Source organism: Indicator indicator, chromosome 20 (genome assembly GCF_027791375.1).
Source record: "Indicator indicator isolate 239-I01 chromosome 20, UM_Iind_1.1, whole genome shotgun sequence".
Taxonomy (NCBI): Eukaryota; Metazoa; Chordata; class Aves; order Piciformes; family Indicatoridae; genus Indicator; species Indicator indicator.
In genome coordinates, this window is record NC_072029.1 from 18,222,586 (window position 1) to 18,241,849 (window position 19,264).

Consider the following 19,264-nt stretch of genomic DNA (forward strand, 5'->3'; position numbering starts at 1 on the left):
TTTGGATCTCTGAGGAAATGAGGAAGATAAAATATTCCAGCAGCAAAACTTTTAATTGCACAATGATTGGTAGTTTTAAAGCTTTAAACCATGAAATATTAGTATAAGAAAGTTCAGTAGAAAGAGTTCTGACTGAACACCTGCCATACCAACCATCTGCTCCAGTCATACAGAGAGGAAGAAACCAAGCTGTAACAACTGTAAGCAGCAGTGCAAAGCACAAGGCACTGGAAAAGCAGCCACACCTCCTCCAAACAGAAAGGCCGTGCCATTTTGGTTATTCCTAACAGTTTAGACAGCCCCTTCCAGCCAAAGGACTTCTGGAGCTCAGTCATACACTGTCCATGTGAGTCAGACCCTTGGCACTTCCAGAGAGCAGCAGGTGGACCACCCTTGGCACAAGATCCCATCACCACAGTCAGCGCACAATCTCCAGGTGTCCACATCCAGCTCGTGTTCCTGGGAACACTGAATGGGCAGATCCCTGGTTACTGTGTCCAAGCTTCTGTCCTTGGCTTGGTTCAAGGCAATTAACCTCCCACTGAACACTTTCCCAGCAGGTACCTGGACAGCCTTCATCTTACATCTTTCTTGCGAGAAAAGTAAAAATCTATCCCTCTGTCCTTGTGTTGTGCTGGCATGTGTGTAGGTCCTCTCCTGCTCCTGGGATGGGGACTTCTTCCCTGCTGCAAAGGAAAGATGAACAGTGAGAGATTTGCTGATGCTGCAGAGTGAATCTGATCCCAAAGCAGCCTTGACGTGCAGAAAAACGTGCATGTGGCACTTCTATCCTCAAGGTCACTAAAAAGGTGAGGAGACCTGACAGGCAATAGCTCTGACCTTGGACATGGGAAACTGGAGTTTCTGGTAAGATCTGGACTTGTATTTTCAAATGCATTTTGATACTCAGTTTGGGAGGGCTGAAGGTTCTTCTCCAGGCCTCAGTAACATTAGGGCAACTGTGCCTCCCAGTGTTATTTTAATTTCACAAGCATAGTGAGGCACTGCTGGCTCACAGGGGAGATGGAAAGTTGATCAAAATGGAACTCCTGCCTGATGGAGGAGTTTTTTTGGGTTCATCACTGCCTCAAATCAGTGTCTCACTGAGAGGCTCCTCTGCAGGGTCCCTCCTCTGATCTCAGATGCACTCTTAAGAAGAGCACTATGTATGTCCAGAAGGAAAATGCCTGAATAAGAAAAGCTGCCTAGTAAACAAAACATGCATGGGTTCATCCTTCAGCCCTAAAGCCCACTGGTCTGGCACAGGTTATATCCATATGATGTAGGATTGTATTGTCAAGACTCTGCTTTGTGACAGTTCTTAGCACATGGTACCTTCAAACCATGCATGGAATAGATTCTAGAAGGTGCTGGCCCTGGCAAAACAGTGCTAGGGCATACACTGACAATTTAACTGCCTGGCTGACAGGTCAGGACTTGGGCTTGTGCCTCTTTAGTTTGCTAAGACAGATACAGCTAAATAACTGACTGCACAGTCCCTGCCCTAAGGTAACATTTGCATTAAAGCAGAATTCACAGATGCAGAGCAGCTGTCTGGAGCTCCACCTCCCCTCTGCTGCCATGTGAACCCTCCCAGCACTCACAGGCCTCTGGCTGATGTGTCGGCTCCACTCAGGGGCTGTCACTACTGGCTCTGGGTAGGTCTCACCAAGAGTCACTCCCGCCTGGGAGAGAGCAGCACTGCTCAGTGCCCAAGGGGTGTGGATATCTGCTCCCTTTATGCCCTGTAGTTCTGGGACCCACAGCCGGACGTAATCCCCCTGCAAAGAGAAACAACAGGGCAGGATCCATTCAGTAACCATCTGTAAGTGCTTCCCAGACAGGAAATTTCTTAACATGAAGAAGCTGGTGTATTACAGCATCAGTCTTAGCCCCTCCTGCTAAACTCTCTACCCAGAATTAGTGCCTAAACACACAGGCCTGGATGCTGAAGCTCTTCTCCCAGACTCACTCTGAACTGTGCTTTTTCAGTACAGTTCACCTGCCCTATTTTGGCTATAGTGAGATGAAGTTACTCCCAATAAATCTTTTTTTTTTTTCCAGTGACTGAAGGACCAACTCAGCCACATGCTCCTCTCTAAGTGGCAAGATGAATCCTCCTTTCCCCTGAATCTCTCCCATCATCTCTACTGCTGCGTCCCCTCTTGGGACTAGTTCCTTAAGTCCTGCTAGGCATGGTGCTGAAAGGCTAGCACACAGCTTCCACAAGGCTAAGGAACAGTGTGGAAACAGGTAGTCTAGTAGGTGAACAGGGGCTAAGCCCATGGAAAGGGTGATTTATCCAATCCCACCACTTACAGAGGAGGGTTGGAGGAGTCACAGGTTTAATTTACTCTCCAGGACCCCTTGAGGTGCCATGTAAGTAGCTCCCTCTCTCTTGGCACTTCTGAGTTCTCCAAGAAGCTGCTCTGTGCTCAGGGAAATGGCTGTGTGAGCTACTGATGGGATGTGGATGTTACCCAGAAGAAATAATGATGAACACACAGAGCAAGGGCAGGGCAGGGAGGACACAGCCTCTCTAGGGACAGCAGCAGACTGTAAATGTCAGATCTTCCTGACTGTTGGCAAGGAGATCACAGAACTGATTTTGTGGCAGTATCCACACAGCAGTATCACACATGCTTTGCTGCACTCTTTGTTGTTAAGACAGCTAAACAAGACTTACATTGCCATCATAGTCCAGGCCCTGTTTAATCATGTTAAACTTCCTGTTGTCCCGGGGATCGTTGCCAAGACCGGCGCTGTACAACCAGTTGCCGTAATTGCTACAAACATCATAATCCACCTTGAGAACAGAGGAAGAAAACAGTAAGAAGAGCTGGGCCAGCCCTTGGTGACTCTTCTCTCCTGATCCACCCCTTATCTCAAGGGAAGAATTGCTTGCACAGGACTCAGTGTGGTCACATTGGAGGAGTCAGTGCCCTCCCGTGTAGTTATAGCTATTTGGCTTCAAAGAGGACCATTCTGCTTGGCTTTTTTGTACTGCTGGGATCTGCTGCCCAGACCACGTCATGGTCAATGAAACCTAAGGGAAAGTCTAACCAAAGTCTTTCTGCCAGTTTCCTTTTTTCAAAAAAATCCATCTCTTTCTGCCACCCTCTGGCAGACTTCATGACAACTAGCCCTAGCTTTTGAGTGCTCCTATGCCCAGAAACAGCAACCCAGTACATTTCAAGTATGAGAGAAAATTCTTCAAGACCAGTTACCCAGAGGCCAGAGACTAGTAAAATCATCTCTACTGATCCTATCAGGCAGAGCAGAGAAGTGTCTAACAACTCAGCCTGTGTGGAGTGACCACACAGTGTGTGAAGAAGCAATCCGTGCTAAGACTGCTGTATGTCCCTGCCATACTCAGCCTTTGTCGGGCGATAAGCCTCAGCTCACAGGGACTTGGCAGAGAGGTGCTTTGCTATGGGAAACACTGGAGCTCCTGTGATGTATCCAGCAGGCTTCACATCATCAAGTTATTCTACATCTAAAGAAACACAAAGCTCTCAAGGATGCTTATGTAAGATGGAGCAAGGCTCCTGAAATAGGCGTAAATGACAGCAGAACATGAGTGCTCTTCAGCTGGGCATGGTGGCTTAAATCCAACATCAGAAGCTTTCCAGTTGTAGGACAATTCAAAACTAGCTCAGGAGAGGAGTGGCAGTGATAGCAAACTGGGTGTGGGATCTCAGAGCATTCCTAGGAGTGCATTGCAAAAACCTAGCGCTGGCAGCTGTGCCAGAAAGAGCATGCAAGGACACCTCACTGAGCAGGTCCAGTGCTGTTCTCATTGACACCCCACTGTGCAGGATGAGTGCTGTTCTCACTGGCACCTCACTGTGCAGGATCAGTGCTGTTCTCATTGACACCCCACTGTGCAGGATCAGTGCTGTTCTCATTGACACCCCACTGTGCAGGATGAGTGCTGTTCTCATTGACACCTCACTGTGCAGGATCAGTGCTGTTCTCACTGACACCTCACTGTGCAGGTCCAGTGCTATTCTCATTGACACCCCACTGTGCAGGATCAGTGCTGTTCTCATTGACACCTCACTGTGCAGGTCCAGTGCTGTTCTCATTGACACCCCACTGTGCAGGATCAGTGCTGTTCTCACTGACACCTCACTGTGCAGGATCAGTGCTGTTCTCATTGACACCCCACTGTGCAGGATCAGTGCTGTTCTCACTGACACCTCACTGTGCAGGATCAGTGCTGTTCTCACTGACACCTCACTGTGCAGGATCAGTGCTGTTCTCATTGACACCCTACTGTGCAGGATCAGTGCTGTTCTCACTGACACCTTGCTGAGCAGGTCCAGTGCTGTTCTCACTGGCACATCACTGTGCAGGATCAGTGCTGTTCTCATTGACACCTCACTGTGCAGGATCAGTGCTGTTCTCACTGACACCTCACTGTGCAGGATCAGTGCTGTTCTCATTGACACCCCACTGTGCAGGATGAGTGCTGTTCTCACTGGCACCTCACTGTGCAGGATCAGTGCTGTTCTCACTGGCACCTCACTGTGCAGGATCAGTGCTGTTCTCATTGACACCCCACTGTGCAGGATCAGTGCTGTTCTCATTGACACCCCACTGTGCAGGATCAGTGCTGTTCTCACTGGCACCTCACTGTGCAGGATCAGTGCTGTTCTCACTGACACCTCACTGTGCAGGATCAGTGGTGTTCTCATTGACACCCCACTGAGCGTGTCCAGTCCTGTTCTCATTGACACCCCACTGAGCAGGATCAGTGCTGTTCTCATTGACACCCCACTGAGCAGGATCAGTGCTGTTCTCATTGACACCTCACTGTGCAGGATGAGTGCTGTTCTCATTGACACCTCACTGTGCAGGATCAGTCCTGTTCTCACTGACACCCCACTGTGCAGGATCAGTGCTGTTCTCATTGACACCTCACTGTGCAGGATCAGTCCTGTTCTCACTGACACCCCACTGTGCAGGATCAGTGCTGTTCTCACTGGCACCTCACTGTGCAGGATCAGTGCTGTTCTCACTGGCACCTCACTGTGCAGGATCAGTGCTGTTCTCACTGACACCCCACTGAGCAGGTCCAGTCCTGTTCTCATTGACACCCCACTGTGCAGGATCAGTGCTGTTCTCACTGACACCCCACTGTGCAGGATCAGTGCTGTTCTCACTGGCACCTCACTGAGCAAGGAGTGCTGTTCTCTTCTCCCTCTCCTGCAGCCACAGTGACAACTAGGCCACACAGTGGTGTTTCCAGAATCTCAGATGCTCCTTAAATTTGGGGCCTAACACATCCAGATGGCAGGAGGCAGAAGGAATGGGCTCTGCAAGGAGGTCCCTTCCCCCTTCTCTGCAAGAGCTGGGGTCAGGGTGATCAATAGCCAGTTGTGCTCCCTGTGCCCCAGGCTTCCCCTTCCTAGCAACACTTCCTCCAGCCAGTGAGATAAGGGAGGGAAGAAAGATGCCATCAGAGGCTTGATTGTGCGATTAGCACGCAGGAAAGCATGTGTGGGAGGTGAGTGCAAATCCAAGGGGGACTGGAGAAGGCAGGCTCATTTCCCCCTCAGCCTTGCCCCTTCCTGGCATTCTCTTCTCTTTGTTTCTCTCCCTTTCTTGGGGCCTGACCCTGTGAATGAAATCATAGCAGAGATATTTGCTGTTCAGGGCACCAGAGTTCTCTGGCCTTGCCCCTGGCTCCAGCAGGTTTCAGAGAGCTTGCCTTAGTCTCTCTGCCCATCTAGTTTGGATCAAAAACACCAGGATCCTGCAGAAGTCCTGCCCCATGTTAGTGTGCAAGCCCCCAGTGCTCACAGCACTGGTGTGAGACACAGCAATGGGAAGAGCACTCAGACCTTTCTGTAGACCTCTGCAGTCAAAGCCATGTCAGAGCCCAGCTCCAAGGAAGCTCACAAAAGAAATTACATTCTCAAAAAGGCTCTTTTAACTGCAGATAATGGCGAGGTGACTGAGTTTGCTCTGTACCTCTGCCTATCCTAGTAAGAAGAAAGTTTCCTGATTCCCAGCAGCCTCTTGTATCCCACAGACAAGGTATTTAATGTGAGGCTGATATTAGTATTTGGTCTTCTTCAGTTCAGCCTGGTGAAGTACAAATGGAGATTCACCTCCTCAAACTCAATTTTCTCAGCATGGTACAACTGATGTTCTATCCATCAGTATCACCAGAGATAATGACAACCAAGTAGAGAGCTGAGCTAGATACTTTCAGCTTGTTCAGGCCTTCCTGGGAAGAAGCTATGGAGGACAGAGAAGTAACCCAACTGAGTGTGTATGGCTGCAGATTGGCATATGAGAAACTAACTGGTGCTCCAGTTGCCAGGGAGGCCTGTGACTCACTAGAATGAAGGATGCCTCCAGCCAGGGTGGAGCTCTCTGGAAGCTGATCCACCTATTGTCCACACTTGCCCATTCTTGACTGGATGGCTTCCCTGTCCACAGTGATCAACGATAAGTCACTGTGCCAATGCTGGCTGCAGTGACCAGAACATATTTCCTTTTACATTCTATTTCTGGGCTGTCCTCCCCAGCCTCTGGGGAGACCAAATCAGAGCATTGTGAACATAATTTAGGTTTGAAAGTTTTTTTGAGTGTGACAGATCTTTGGCTAAAGCCCTACAGTGGAGGGTCAAAGCTGCCATTGCCAACTTCCTAGCTACATCTTGGTTGATGGCAGCTTCACTGTGGCAAAACTCCCTTTTCTTATGTCAGCTTTGGGAAGTCCATACCATGCAAGCAGATCAGCCTGAAAACGACTGAGCACCTTCTGCATCCCACTTTCTTAGACAGAGCTGTCCTCCTGTCCATCACTGGGGGCAGGGGGCACAAACAACTGCAGACACACAAAGAGCCCCATCTTACCAGGAGGTATTCAAACCATTCTGCTCCCATCCTCCAGTCCAGCCCCAGGTCCTTGGTGAGAAAGCTGGCGACATTCTGCCTCCCTCTGTTAGACATGAAGCCGGTGGCAGCCAGCTCCCGCATGTTGGCATCAACAAAAGGAACCCCTGTTTTGCCATCTGCAGGGACGAAAGACAGCGCTGGGACATGATGACATTTTGGGGCACTCATAAACCAAGCTGTGGTCATGTATTCACAGCCTACAAAGCAGGTAAGACAGTGCCAGTATGCAGAAGGAGGGAGAGATTTCAGTGTGGCTTAGCTGGTGTGCAGCCACTTAAATCCACTGGAAATGAAAATAAGAAGGATTTCTGGCAGGAAGAAAACCCAAGTTACAGAAAAATCTTAGGCTGGAGAAAACAATAAATCAGGTGGAATGCAGGGAAGTTTGCAGAGCAAAATAAATACACAGACAACAGTGAGATGGGCCAAGAACAGAAAGATTGACAGGTGACTAATAGCAGAGAAGAGTGTATTGGAGAAGTGCCCCAGGGCAAATAGCTGAACAGCAGAGAGCCTTGTCTGTTTATAAGGAAAAGGTTTGTTGTACCTGTGTGCAAATAGACACACATGGCATTAACATGAGGGAAGATAGATAGGTCTGTATTTCACGGAGTCTGATACTCTCTTAGTCATCACAAAATCATAGAATGGTTTAGGTTAGAAGGGACCTTAAAGATCCTCTAATTCCAGCCCCCTGATAACTCCCTCCAAGTTCTGACATATCATGCTTGCTATTCATGTGACAACAAAGTTATAAAAGCTTAAGAAAAGCAAGGACATTAAAAGGCTGTGGCGTAACAAAGGATGTGATTTATTCTAACGTATCTTAACCTAACCAAAACCAATCAGAACAAAATGTAGCAGGTGTGGCAATGTAGCACTGATAAGAATGGCTGCTCAACCTCTCTGTTCTGCTGAACAGAAGGGCTCAACAGGTCATAAATATTTCATCCTGGGCAGGAGAATCTAAATGCAGTGTCTCTCACACAGCAAGCAGCAGCCAGAGCTACTGGCCACTCATGACAGCCTGTGGGCCTGCTCCTGCATGGTGCTCAGTCTCAGAGGGAAGCTCTGTACCCTGCACTTGCCCTGAGCCCGGGGGCTGGGCTCCTGTTTGGTGTGACAGTTTGACTGACAGGCCCCAAGCAGGCTGACCACTCCTGTGTAAACACCAGTTACTCTTAGGGCACACCTTAGCATGCAGGCACACAGAGAACAAAAGCACACTCAGCCAGAGCTGCCGTTTTCTACTGACCTTTCCAACAGTCAAAGAGCCTAAGATCCTTCTTCCAGGGCACCTCTTTACTTTGAAGCCCTGTTGAGGAAGAAAATAAACTGCTAATGAAGACAAACGCCAACACGGGCAGCTGTTAATAGAACAAGGACAGCCAGAAGCACCGTGGCCAATACAAGGCATTAGGATGAAGGCAGTCCTCTCAGTGGTGTTACAAAGCCACACACCTCCTGCAAAGGTTTAGAGACATCTGCTTCTCCTTTCAGGTGGTGCAAAGGGGTTTCTTGTGCACACAGAGTATGCTCAAGCCCTAACAGATTCTGATTAGTTGTTTTGTGGATGTTGCTCTTTTTTTTTTTTTTTAATGTATTCAAAATGGCTCAGACTTCACAAGCAGCCAGAGATGTGCTGTGGCCCAAGCCAGTGCTTCTTGTTCAGTTTTAGTGTGGGATAAGGTTTATGTGAAATTCATTTCTGTAGCAGGTACTAAATCCAGAATTACCTCATAGCAGCCCCCAGTAGCACTTTGCTCCTGTGCTGAGGTAGGAACAGATGAGGAGAATGACTTTGTGGCTGCAGGGGCCCAGTGGCAATTACAGTCTGTACAGTGTAATGGAGGCAGCAGAACAGCTCAGCCCTAGCTCCGGACACCTAAGGTTATGCCCACCACTGGTATCCAGAGCCATCTGAGATGTCCTAGGGCATTTGAGACAGCCACATACACCTGGCAGATGTGACACAGGCCCTGAAGGAGATGTGCTTCTCTACAGCCTCAGCTGGGGTACCCAAACCAGTGCTGTGTGCTAGGTATGGGCAGTTACAACATCACATGGAGACAGCTCAGCCAGCACAGCAGCAGCTGTAGGGTTCCCTGACTGTATGGACTAGATACATGAATGTGCACTGAGAGTTCAGACCACACATCACCTGCACTTCAGTGACTGGGTCTGGAGCTAAATCTCACTCTGATTGCTGCGTGGCATGAGGCAGAAAGAATATCTGGTGTCTTGAGATTCACACTGCTGGGTCACTTCCTGCTCTGTCCCAGATTCTCTGGTAAACTTGAGCAAGCCTGAGCCTGGATTCTCTCCAAAGGTGGAGTGTCTCCGGAAACAGCATCTTTACTCTTATTGTGCTGCTGTTTCCCACTGACACGTGTTAATAACACTCCCTGCATCTAATCAGATTTGGGGCAGAAGTCTCAGTGACTACACAGTGTTGAGGCACTTCTGGTAACAACACTACATCCCCAGCAATATCCCAGTGACACAAGTGCTATCAGAAGAACATTTCTCCAACACAATACCAACAGCCTCTTCTCTTGTTTTTTTTTTACCCCATGGTAAGACTGCACCTTTCCTCTCCAAATATGGTGATTCATACACACCTCTTAATGAGAAAATCCTTGTGCCATACTTCAGGGCCACAAATCGGAAGTAATCCCTCCACAGCAGTTCAAACAGGACCCTAAAACACAAAGCCATGCCTGTATTTCACTGTGGGACAGACAAAATTACTGAAGCAGGATTTTGCTTCCATAGCACACGTCATTATCACCCTGAAGTTTATTCACAGTGAGCAATTTCATGTTCCTTCCAGTTCTTGTCCCAAGCCTACTTATCTAGCCTATACTTGGACAACTACAGTGACAGCAAACGTTGCGTGAATCATATGGGAAGCTTTCCTTAACTTCAATGCAAGAGCAGAAGAATTTCTGGCAACCTGCTTCTCATCCATCCCTACTGGGATATAATTCCCCAAAGAGCAGGGCGAGGACCTGATTCAGCTTCACACTTCCGCAGGAGCAACCACGTCAGCGCATTCCTGAGAGCTCTGCATCGATTTCGGCAACAACCTTTGCAAGGGACTTAAAGGCACCTTGCAAAACTGGGTTTATAGTGATCGAGTTCACAAGATCAGGTGCTAGGCCCATAGAAAGCAGACAACTTCTGTATAACTACAGCTTCTTAAAAGGTGATGTCATGTCAGCCTCTGCGACCTGCTTCAGCTCTTGGGCATATTTGAAATACCCTGCTCAGCAGATGTTTAGGCTTACAAGAGCTTTCTGGCAAACCTGATTACAAAAGGGGAAAGCCCAAATGCTAAAAATTAGTATCAGGACACTGAGGTTCAATGAATCCTTCCCTGTGCAGACACCAAAACCTGTACTTCACTGAAAAATTTACTTTAGGACCTGGGAGCTTGACAGCTTCATTTTCATCATTGTTTATCACTTTAAAACACTCAGATGACCACAGCACCCTGGCTGCAGGCAGGGTGGCTATTAGATGGAAAAATATGAGTTCATTCCTCAAATCAAGGCCAAGACGAGGTGACAAAGAGCATGGGTGACAAGGTGGGATGCATTAAGCCCACTTCCCAGTCCCCTCTTCCATTTTGCTATGGTGGCATGATCATGACCAGGTAGCCCAGTAAGCAGGGGGCCATTTGATAGACTGTGGCCAGAGGTGCCTCTGACACCACGTGATTCGTACAAGTTGCAGAGTCGTTGAACCTTTTGGGTGAGACCCTCCTCAAACCCCCTGGCTTTTATTTTTAAGTCATTCTTCCTTCCCATCTAGTCCATAATAATAATACAGAGAGGGATGGTGCTCTTTTAAAAACCATGAACCACAGTTCTGCAGCAATAACAGTGACAACTAGAATTAATAATCTTTACTTATGAAGTGCCTAAGGCCTCTAGATGTCAAAGGCAGACTAATAAATCCATACTGAAACAGAAATGCAATGCAACCCAGAGGAACCAGACAGCCGGCACAGGAAAAACAAACATTCATTAAGAAGGAAGTTAACAAATCACTCTCTTCTGTGCGTGAGGTGCTGGTTTTCTTTTCAGATTAAACAAACAGGGCCTTACCAGTATGTGCTCTGATTTGCTGTCCTCTCTTTTTCGTACTTCTGGATCTGCTCATAGATGTATCGAGGTGAAATGCAGCCCAGTGCCAGCCTGCAAGCAGAGGAATGATGTCCTGAACACAGTGCAGGACTGACAGCTCTTTGGCTGTGTGGAGGGAGCACAGGGGCAGTTTTGAGTCTACAGCTGTTGTCTGAAAAGCTTGCTCAGTTTGCACTTCTGACACTGACTGCCCAAACAGCTTCCCAAAGACAGGTTGCATGACTTTGCAACTCTGCAACCTCAGAATGAAAATCCACCCCATGCCCAGCATATGACTGTTACAGGAGCCTCCAACCTACTGGGACAAATCATTTTACGCAAGTTTGACAAGTTTTGCCTGAAGGAATTTGATCAGCTGGTGACTTAGTGTGCCAACAACAAAACCAAATGTCAATCTCTACATCATCTGCCTTAGCTTTCAAAGCCCTCCTTTAACCACAAACTTACTTATCACATGCCCAGGCCACCTTTTCCCTCAGTGCCTCATGTGAGCCACCACAGAAGGCAATGATCTGCTGAAGAACTCAGGCAGGGTTGGAAAACTAGGGAATCAATTCCAGCTCTGGCACTTCAGCCCATTTGTTTGTTTCCAAATCAGTGCTGTGCAAGACAGGAAAGAGCTTGTCCACTCCAACCCCATCACAAAGGGTAATAAGGAACAACTTGTACCTTGATTTTCATAGAAATGTGTTTTATTGCAGTTTCCTATAGAGCTCATGGAAACATTTGATGTTCTAATGAATTTTGGGGAAAAAAAAAACACAAACACAAAAAAAAACAAACAAACAAACAAAAAAACAGGAAGAAAGAGCCTAAAGAGTTATTGAGCACCTCTAACACTTAAAAGGAAATTGACATTTTGAGGTGTGAATGAGTGGCTCTGATTTTGATTATCTGAGAGAGGAATGCTTTGGGGCAGGCAGATCAGGACTGCCTGTTCTGGCGAAATGGTCAGCTTAGGAAAGCTCGAGTGGAGGCTACAAATAATGAACTTCTGCAGTGCCAGTGGTCCTGGGATCCCAAAGTGCCACGAGGTGGAGCCATTCACTGCAACCACCGAAGCACAAAGCCTGCTGAAAATCAAAAATCCTGACCTGTAACAGCCTCAGAAAATTCTTTCAAGTTGCAATTCTGTCAGGAGAACACTCCAGGTGCTCTCAGCATTAGCCTGAACAGGGTTCTGCTGCTGCAGTTTCAGTTCAGAATTAACTTTGCCCCTCCTAGCACCAGCGACCAAACCCCTTATTTAGAAGTCATCATATTTAGCCAAATGAGATCCTTTTGCAATAGGAATAATCAGAAGTGTCTCTTCACCCCACAGAAAAAGGGAATGGCTGTGAGATGAGTGACTTGCCTCACAGTATTCTGCAAACCAGGCTACAGCCCTATTAACACACTGGCTGCTCTCAACAACCCCAGATACACAAAACAGCACAAAGCCAAAGGTGAGCAGTGTGTCTGTCCACTGCCCTGTCCACATCAGAACTCCCAGCACACTGGACACTTGGCACAAGTATTGCTACACTTCAATTCCTAACTGCAGGAATATTGCCACAGAATCGCTGCCTGGAAGCACAATAAAGAGCAGCTCTGAGACTGCTGTACCCCACCAAAAAGGGCAAAAGGATCACAGGATCAGAGGATGTCAGGGGCTGGAAGGGACCCAAAGAGATCATGGAGTCCAACCCCCCTGCCAAAGCAGGACCATACAATCTAGCTCAGGTCACAGAGGAAGGCATCCAGACGGGTCTTGAAAAGGAGTCACACCAAGAACCCTACCCAAGCCCAGTGAGCACTCAGCAGATAGGTAACATCAAATTGGGACAGGAACAGAGAAGGAGCTTCCATCTCACAACAAAAATGTTTACCATGGTGCAAATTTGGTTGAGTAATCCATTCCCACCAGCCCGTTCCGAGTCTCCTTGTAGGATGCAACCAAGTTCTGTGTGAGCCAAAGAACAAAAGGGTTTAATACTTTACCTACAAAGTGGAAAAATATTTTCTTTCATGATGAAGCCAGGGCAATCTGGCAGGGCTGAGCTCCCTCTCATGGCTGCCTGCAGGGATTACAGAGCTGCCAAATTACTGCCTCCAGTGCACAGGAATTAATCACACTAGCAGTTTTCATTATAGCTCTGGGATGTGTGTTACAAGCTATGTTCCCTGTTTCAGCCTGCAGCACATTTTTCTCTACGAGCACCATGAACCTGGCTGTGAGGCTCCCTGCACACATCCACCTGCCTCTGGATCACTAATCCGTTTAAAAGCACCAGTGGGAGGTGGTGGCAGGTTCTCTTGTTCATGTGGCTTCTTGTTTGGGTTTGAGAACCACCATATCTGACAGCACCCAGCACTCAGCTGCAGGAATCCTGAGCGTTATTTTTGGGCTACCCACATTTATAGCAGGGTGCAGAGCTCCCTTCTTCTGGGCACTCCACTGACAACACAGAGCACAGAGAAGCTTCATCTCTCCTACACTGCACAGTTGCAACTGCTAAAGGACTGTTCTAGTTAACCCAGGGATGACAATATTTGCATAACAAAAGAGAAGGAACCCGTTTTCCAGCAGTGATTGCATTAATGCTTGACAAAGAGTAGAAGCTATGCATGCTTGACCTGGTCATGGCTGGGACAGAATTAATGTTCTTCACAGTACCTGGTATGGGCTGTGTTTGGGTTTGTGCTGAAAACAGGGATGGTTTAGTTACTACTGAGTAGTGCTCACACAGAGTCAAGGCCTTTTCTGCTCCTCATACCACCCCATCAGTGGTGGGTATGCTGGGGACGCAGAAGGATTTGGGAGGGGACACAGGTGGGACAGCTGACTCCAGCTGACCAAAGGGATATTCCATACCCTGTGATGTCATGCTCAGCATATCAAACTGGGGGAAGAAGAAGGAAGGGGGCACGTTCAGTGACATGTTTGCCTTCTCACATAACCATTACACGTGAAATGTTTTTATCTCAACCATAAGTTCTCTCATTTCTACCTTGCCAATTCTCTCCCCCATCCCACTGGTGGGGGGTGAGGGAGTGGGAGTGGCTGTGTGGGGCTCAGCTGCTAGCTGGGGTAAAACCACAAAGATGATCCACAACAGCAAGGGAATGCAGAGACTTCTGTAGCAAGGCAGAAAGAATCCCCTGGGGGATGCCCCAGTGAGGGCACTGGGCACAGCACACTTCTTGAGCTGTCTCAGCTGGAGAGATGCTACTCCCTTTATCCCTGATCTGATGCTGGGAAACCAGCATTCATGTCTTTGTCTAAATTCACACAAGGCAAATTTAAGGCAGTTCCTCAAAGTAGACCAGGAAGAAGTTAAAAAATGGCCAGGATGCAGAGGCAAAATGCAGTCAGCAGCAGCTTCACTCTACCAAAGCAAGGGAGCAAGAATTAGCTGTAATTATTGCTGCAAGTTTTTTAACTAGACTGCCAGGAACCTGCTACTTTTAATGGTGGGCAGCAGCTTGGGTCAGTTGTTCCTCACCCCAATTGAAACTGCAGCCCTTCAAGCCACTTTTCATGCCTCCAAAATGAGGAACTGCATTGCTGATGACATGGGACAGGTGAGTAGAAAGGGCAAACCAAGGTAAAGGAGCTAAAAAAATCTTCCCAGCTCCAAAAAGCTGGTGGCCACCAGACTAGGCTCCTAAGTATTTGGCTTGCAATCCCAGTTCCTGGATGACTTCTCTCTGAAAAACTGATATAATGCTAATTCCCTCTCTGTGAAGTGTTATACAGGAGCTAGGGAAATATTATTAGGAAGTGAAATTGCAGCCTCACCCACTTGCACAGCCGTCTGTACAAGGGGGAGGATATAGACAGGGAAATGTGAGAGTTACCGTGTCCCAAAAATAATACTGCAGCCTCATTAAAGCCTGGGTCTCTCCTCCACTGCAGGGGAAGGCTGTTCGTGGCTCAGTCACAGGATCTGCCACAGAAAACACCATCACCATGTTAAGCCCTGGAAAAGAATCTCAAAGGCAGGGAGCTTAAAATCTAGGGATGTTCAGCAGTAGGGATGTTTGCTTTGGGGACATAAAAGACTGTGCCCTGGTCTTCCATTAAGAAAAGGGTCACTTCAAACACAGTAAAAATTACCAAGAGGATGTTACACCATCAGCTGTGGTGCAGCTCCTTCACACAGGGAATTGACCTCCATGTACTGTATGAGTGAATAGAAGCTTAGTTACAACTTGAAGGACCACCACTGCCTTTGGGAGGCCTCCAGGGTTTGATTCTCAGCAAGAAAAGTCCCTAAGCAGGATTTCATGGGAGCAACTGCCAAATTAAGTTTTCTTACCTTTCTGTCCCAACTCCTCCATTGTAGGGATGCACCCTTCTTCCACCCCTGGAGCAAGAGGCTTTAGCTGATCTGCCATCCACAGGGTTGGCCGCACCTTTGCCTCAGATTCCACCACTTTTCGAAAATGGGTGTAGACATCAGGCAACCTGCACAGATTACAGCAGTCACATCTCCACAGGAAGGCTCTCCTGGGCCCTCTACACAGCAGCTTCTGCAGATGAAGGGTTAGGATGGCTTTCCAGGCTGTGCTTTCCCCAGGGCAGAGTGCATACTTGTGCTGAATGTCCTTACAGTGCCTAGCACAACAGAGGCAGATGCCCCTGGGGCTAGCAGCAATCAGCTCAGTCCTTCACTTAATTTCTTTCTCCTTCTGATGTAAATGATGCTGTTATAATCGGAGGTGTGTCCTGATGGGGCAATCCAAGAGGGTCAGATTTCTCTCACCTAACTTCTGACAACCCACAAGGCTGACCTCAGCGTAAATTTGCAACTTCCCGCTGCCTTTTCAGTCAGTGAAGAGAAACTGGTATTTTTATGGCCCGACTCTTCTGCCCTGTTTCATACAGTTTCTGTAGGATACCATGAATCACTCACCCCAAGTGACTACTGAGGGAGCCATGAAGAGTCCGCAGGCAAAATGCTACTGACAGCAGCAGACGCATTTAGCCAGATGGAGTAATGGAGGAATCCCACAAGGACTCTGGACACTGCATATTAAGTATCCAAGCTGTGCTGGTGGAAGGGCAAGGAGACATAAGTCCCTCAATAAAGAGTCAAACAAAACCCTCTTTATGCATATTGAACCATAAATCCTTCTAGGTCCCTCCCCCGTGCTGTGTAAGGGCATGGCAGCACTGTTTGTGAATGCAGATGGACCAATGAGTCCCTTTCCTGGGTCTGAGAGCCCTCCTGAGCAGTTCAGTGGAGTGAGAAACAGCCAGGGCAGTGAAGGCATGAGTGATAGCACAGAGCAGCCCACCTGGCAATAGGCCTGAAGGGAAGGTCGTCCCGATGGTACAGTGTGGAAGCCCAGAATGTGTGAATCTTCACCCCGTGCTGACTACACACCTGGCACAGCCCCTTCTCCACATCCAGCTCCTCCTGCGTGGCCTACGAGAATCCAATCCAGTGAGACCATGATCCTGCATGTACACAGACCCCGGTCCCTGGTCTTGCTCTTCTCCCTCATCTCCACATTTAGCATCACCCTTTTAGAAAGAGGTGCACACAAAAAATCTCTGACTATTTCCCTCTGCCAAACCCAACAGTTTTCATTCTCCATTAGTAGTGCCAAAGACAGAACAAGGAAATCCCTTCATGTGAGGCACTGTACAGACTGGAAAGATGACTGGACAAATATACATGAAAGAAATCCACTGAAGGTTCAAACCACTTGTGAACTGAAACCACAGTGAAGACACACACCAACCACTTCAGCAGTCCAGGACCAGACTGATCTTCTGTTCTTCAACACACTGGTGGGCATCTGCCTAAACATGGGTGCTGTCAACTCACCGTGGGCATTTCCTACACTTTATACAATATGCCCCTGGCAGCTAGTTCTCTGTGCAAGGAAGCTGCCAGGAAAAGGCAGCTTGATGCAAACAGCAGGAGAAATGAACTCAGTTGACCTAAAATGTCAGTTGCAGGAAACTCCCGTTCTCCAGACACAGCACATGCAAGTGATCGCTGACAAACAGTTGCTGTCATCCATCAAGGACTCCCACCCAGAAACCCACACCATCCTCATCCTAGGAGCTAGCCACTCTCCCCAAGGTGAACACTACCAAAGACAAGAAAGGCTCTGAACACAGGATCTGCATCACTATTTGTTGCAGAAGGAACCTTCATTACCTAATTTTATCTTTTAACAATGTCACTCAAATATTTCCTTTACCTCTTCATGGAAAGCCACAGCACTGACAGAGCCCAGCTCAGTAATCAGATCATTCACCACATCTTCTGGTTTCCCCTTCCTCACAATCAGGGTACTGTGAACAAAAAACATCATTCTGAATCAGGTTTGATGTTACCTGCATGTACAGGAGGCCCTAGTCCCAGCCCAGGCTCCCATGTATTAGTTCTCCATGGAACATGGACAGCATGTGGAGACAGACAGACAGGATTTGACTAGCCTACATTTTTTAGGACCCACTAAACACTAAGCCCCTGGGGCTGAGTTTGTGTCAAACATTCTTTCACCCTGGATGCCTTAGAGAGGATGGCTGGGCAGAAAGCCAGACTGCTACCTGAAAGCAAATCTGTTCATCCTTAGAACACTAAGGCTGACATTCAAGAACTGATTCCTCTTCCAAACCTCTTTAGACCCCTCTCCACTTTCTTGTGGAGAGTATTCAGAGGAATTATTTCCTCTGAACACTCTATGTTCCTAACAGAGTCAACAAAACTTCCTTGTGACCTCACCAACTGCCCAGCTGTGTACCCAGCGTACCAGATCAAAAGCTGTGGTGAGAAAGTTGGTCACAGGTGGGTGCAGAGTTCTGTGAGATGCCTCGAGGATACATGACTATCCATTCCCTGTGTCTCTCACTACACTACTGTGTCATCTAACAAAGGCATATGATGAAGAATTTCTTGAAGGAGTAATACATTGGTTTTGCCAGAATAATTAAAGCACAGGTGAAAAGTTTCTTCAAAGATGGGGTAGGTGTGAAGAAGGCAGGAGCAAAGGGTACTGCTGAGAGCTGTTCCACTTACTTCCCACAGAAAAGCAAAGGTTAAGCTGCCTATAGGGAACACCACAGAATGGACATGGAGAGATTTCTGGCTACCACTACCTTAAGAAGATACTTCATGGTTGAAATGGAGCCAAGGCCGCAGCATGGCTCTTCACAACCACATCTCTCACTGCAGAAGACCCATGTCAACTTCGGCTGACTCCTACAAAATATCTGCGAGGCACAAGGAAGGATGCAGGCCACAGTGGCTTGTGTCATTGCCTGCATCTTCATGTCTCCAATCATCAGGCCTTTGGCCAAAGAGCTCCAGGCTGACACTCATCTGTAGTATCTTCGGTTCAGCAAACCAGAACTCCACAGGATGGCTCTTTGCTCCTGTGGAGATGCCACAGCAGCTCATCTGGGCTGGGATTTTGTATAGGACTCTATAGTACCTAGCAGAAGGGCTGTGGCTCTCTAAAACAAGCCATCATCAGAGCCAGAGGCATTTGGCACGACTTGACTCACAGCACAGGTATGTGCTGAAAATGAGCAGGGAAAAAAAATTCTAAAAAGACATGTTGTTTGCACAGTGCTTTCTTGACTACCTTCCTTTTTTCTTGAGCGTTTCCCTTAGATCCTTCACACTTTCCAGCAAAAACCGAAGCCGATGGGGCCCTGTCTTTGGGAAGCCGTAGCAGTGGGTGCCCAGGTAATGCCGCGGGTCGAAGCAGTAGAGAGGAATAACGAAGTCCGCGTTGCTCTGAGCCCAGTGCAGCACCTGGAAACGCAGAGAGGGCCGTGGCAGCTCTGGGGAAGGATGCAGCACGCACCTCCCCGGGACTACCTAAGAAGGGGGTTACTTCTAAAGACAGAGCCGGGGGGCCGCCGGCCGGGCCCTACCTGGTTATCATGGACGCGCAGGTCGCAGCGCAGCAGGCAGACAGCCGTCCTCGCCGCCCCCGACATGGTGCCTCGTCCCGCCTCACAAGGCGGCTAAGTCCCCTCAGCCCACCCCTTCCCTCCTCACTGCCTCACAAGGCGGCTAAGTCCCCTCAGCCCACCCCCTCCCTCCTCACTGCCTCAAACGGCGGCTAAGTCCCCTCAGCCCACCCTTTCCCTCCTCACTGCCTCACAAGGCGGCTAAGTCCCCTCAGCCCATCCCGTTCCCCCCTCACTGCCCCGATTCCCCCTCAGCCCATCGGTGCACACCTTT

General features: G+C 48.3%; 1 protein-coding gene across 1 annotated transcript; it reads right to left on the minus strand.

Annotated features, from left to right (window-relative positions):
• Positions 1 to 575: 575 nt before the first annotated feature.
• On the minus strand, positions 576 to 19,017 carry LOC128973794 (cryptochrome DASH-like). Its single transcript, XM_054390229.1, has 14 exons — positions 18,952 to 19,017; positions 18,657 to 18,829; positions 17,268 to 17,361; positions 16,350 to 16,480; positions 15,368 to 15,516; positions 14,907 to 14,995; positions 12,935 to 13,008; positions 11,028 to 11,117; positions 9,537 to 9,616; positions 8,171 to 8,230; positions 6,874 to 7,031; positions 2,687 to 2,806; positions 1,605 to 1,781; positions 576 to 686 (listed from the first exon to the last, which is right to left on the minus strand). Exons 1-14 carry the CDS (start codon positions 19,015 to 19,017, stop codon positions 576 to 578), a joined length of 1,572 nt encoding a protein of 523 aa, XP_054246204.1.
• Positions 19,018 to 19,264: the final 247 nt, after the last annotated feature.

What these genes read in the sequence shown, in the direction of transcription:
- LOC128973794 (XM_054390229.1), bottom strand. Translation starts at nt 19,017, where the DNA reads ATGTCGGGGGCGGCGAGGACGGCTGTCTGCCTGCTGCGCTGCGACCTG. An exon ending in AAGGATTTTCTCATTAAGAG is followed by an intron (nt 8,231 to 9,536) that starts GTGTGTATGAAT and finishes CTTCCTCAACAG; the next exon opens with GGCTTCAAAGTAAAGAGGTG. An exon ending in GCTCTTTGACTGTTGGAAAG is followed by an intron (nt 7,032 to 8,170) that starts GTCAGTAGAAAA and finishes TCGTCCCTGCAG; the next exon opens with ATGGCAAAACAGGGGTTCCT.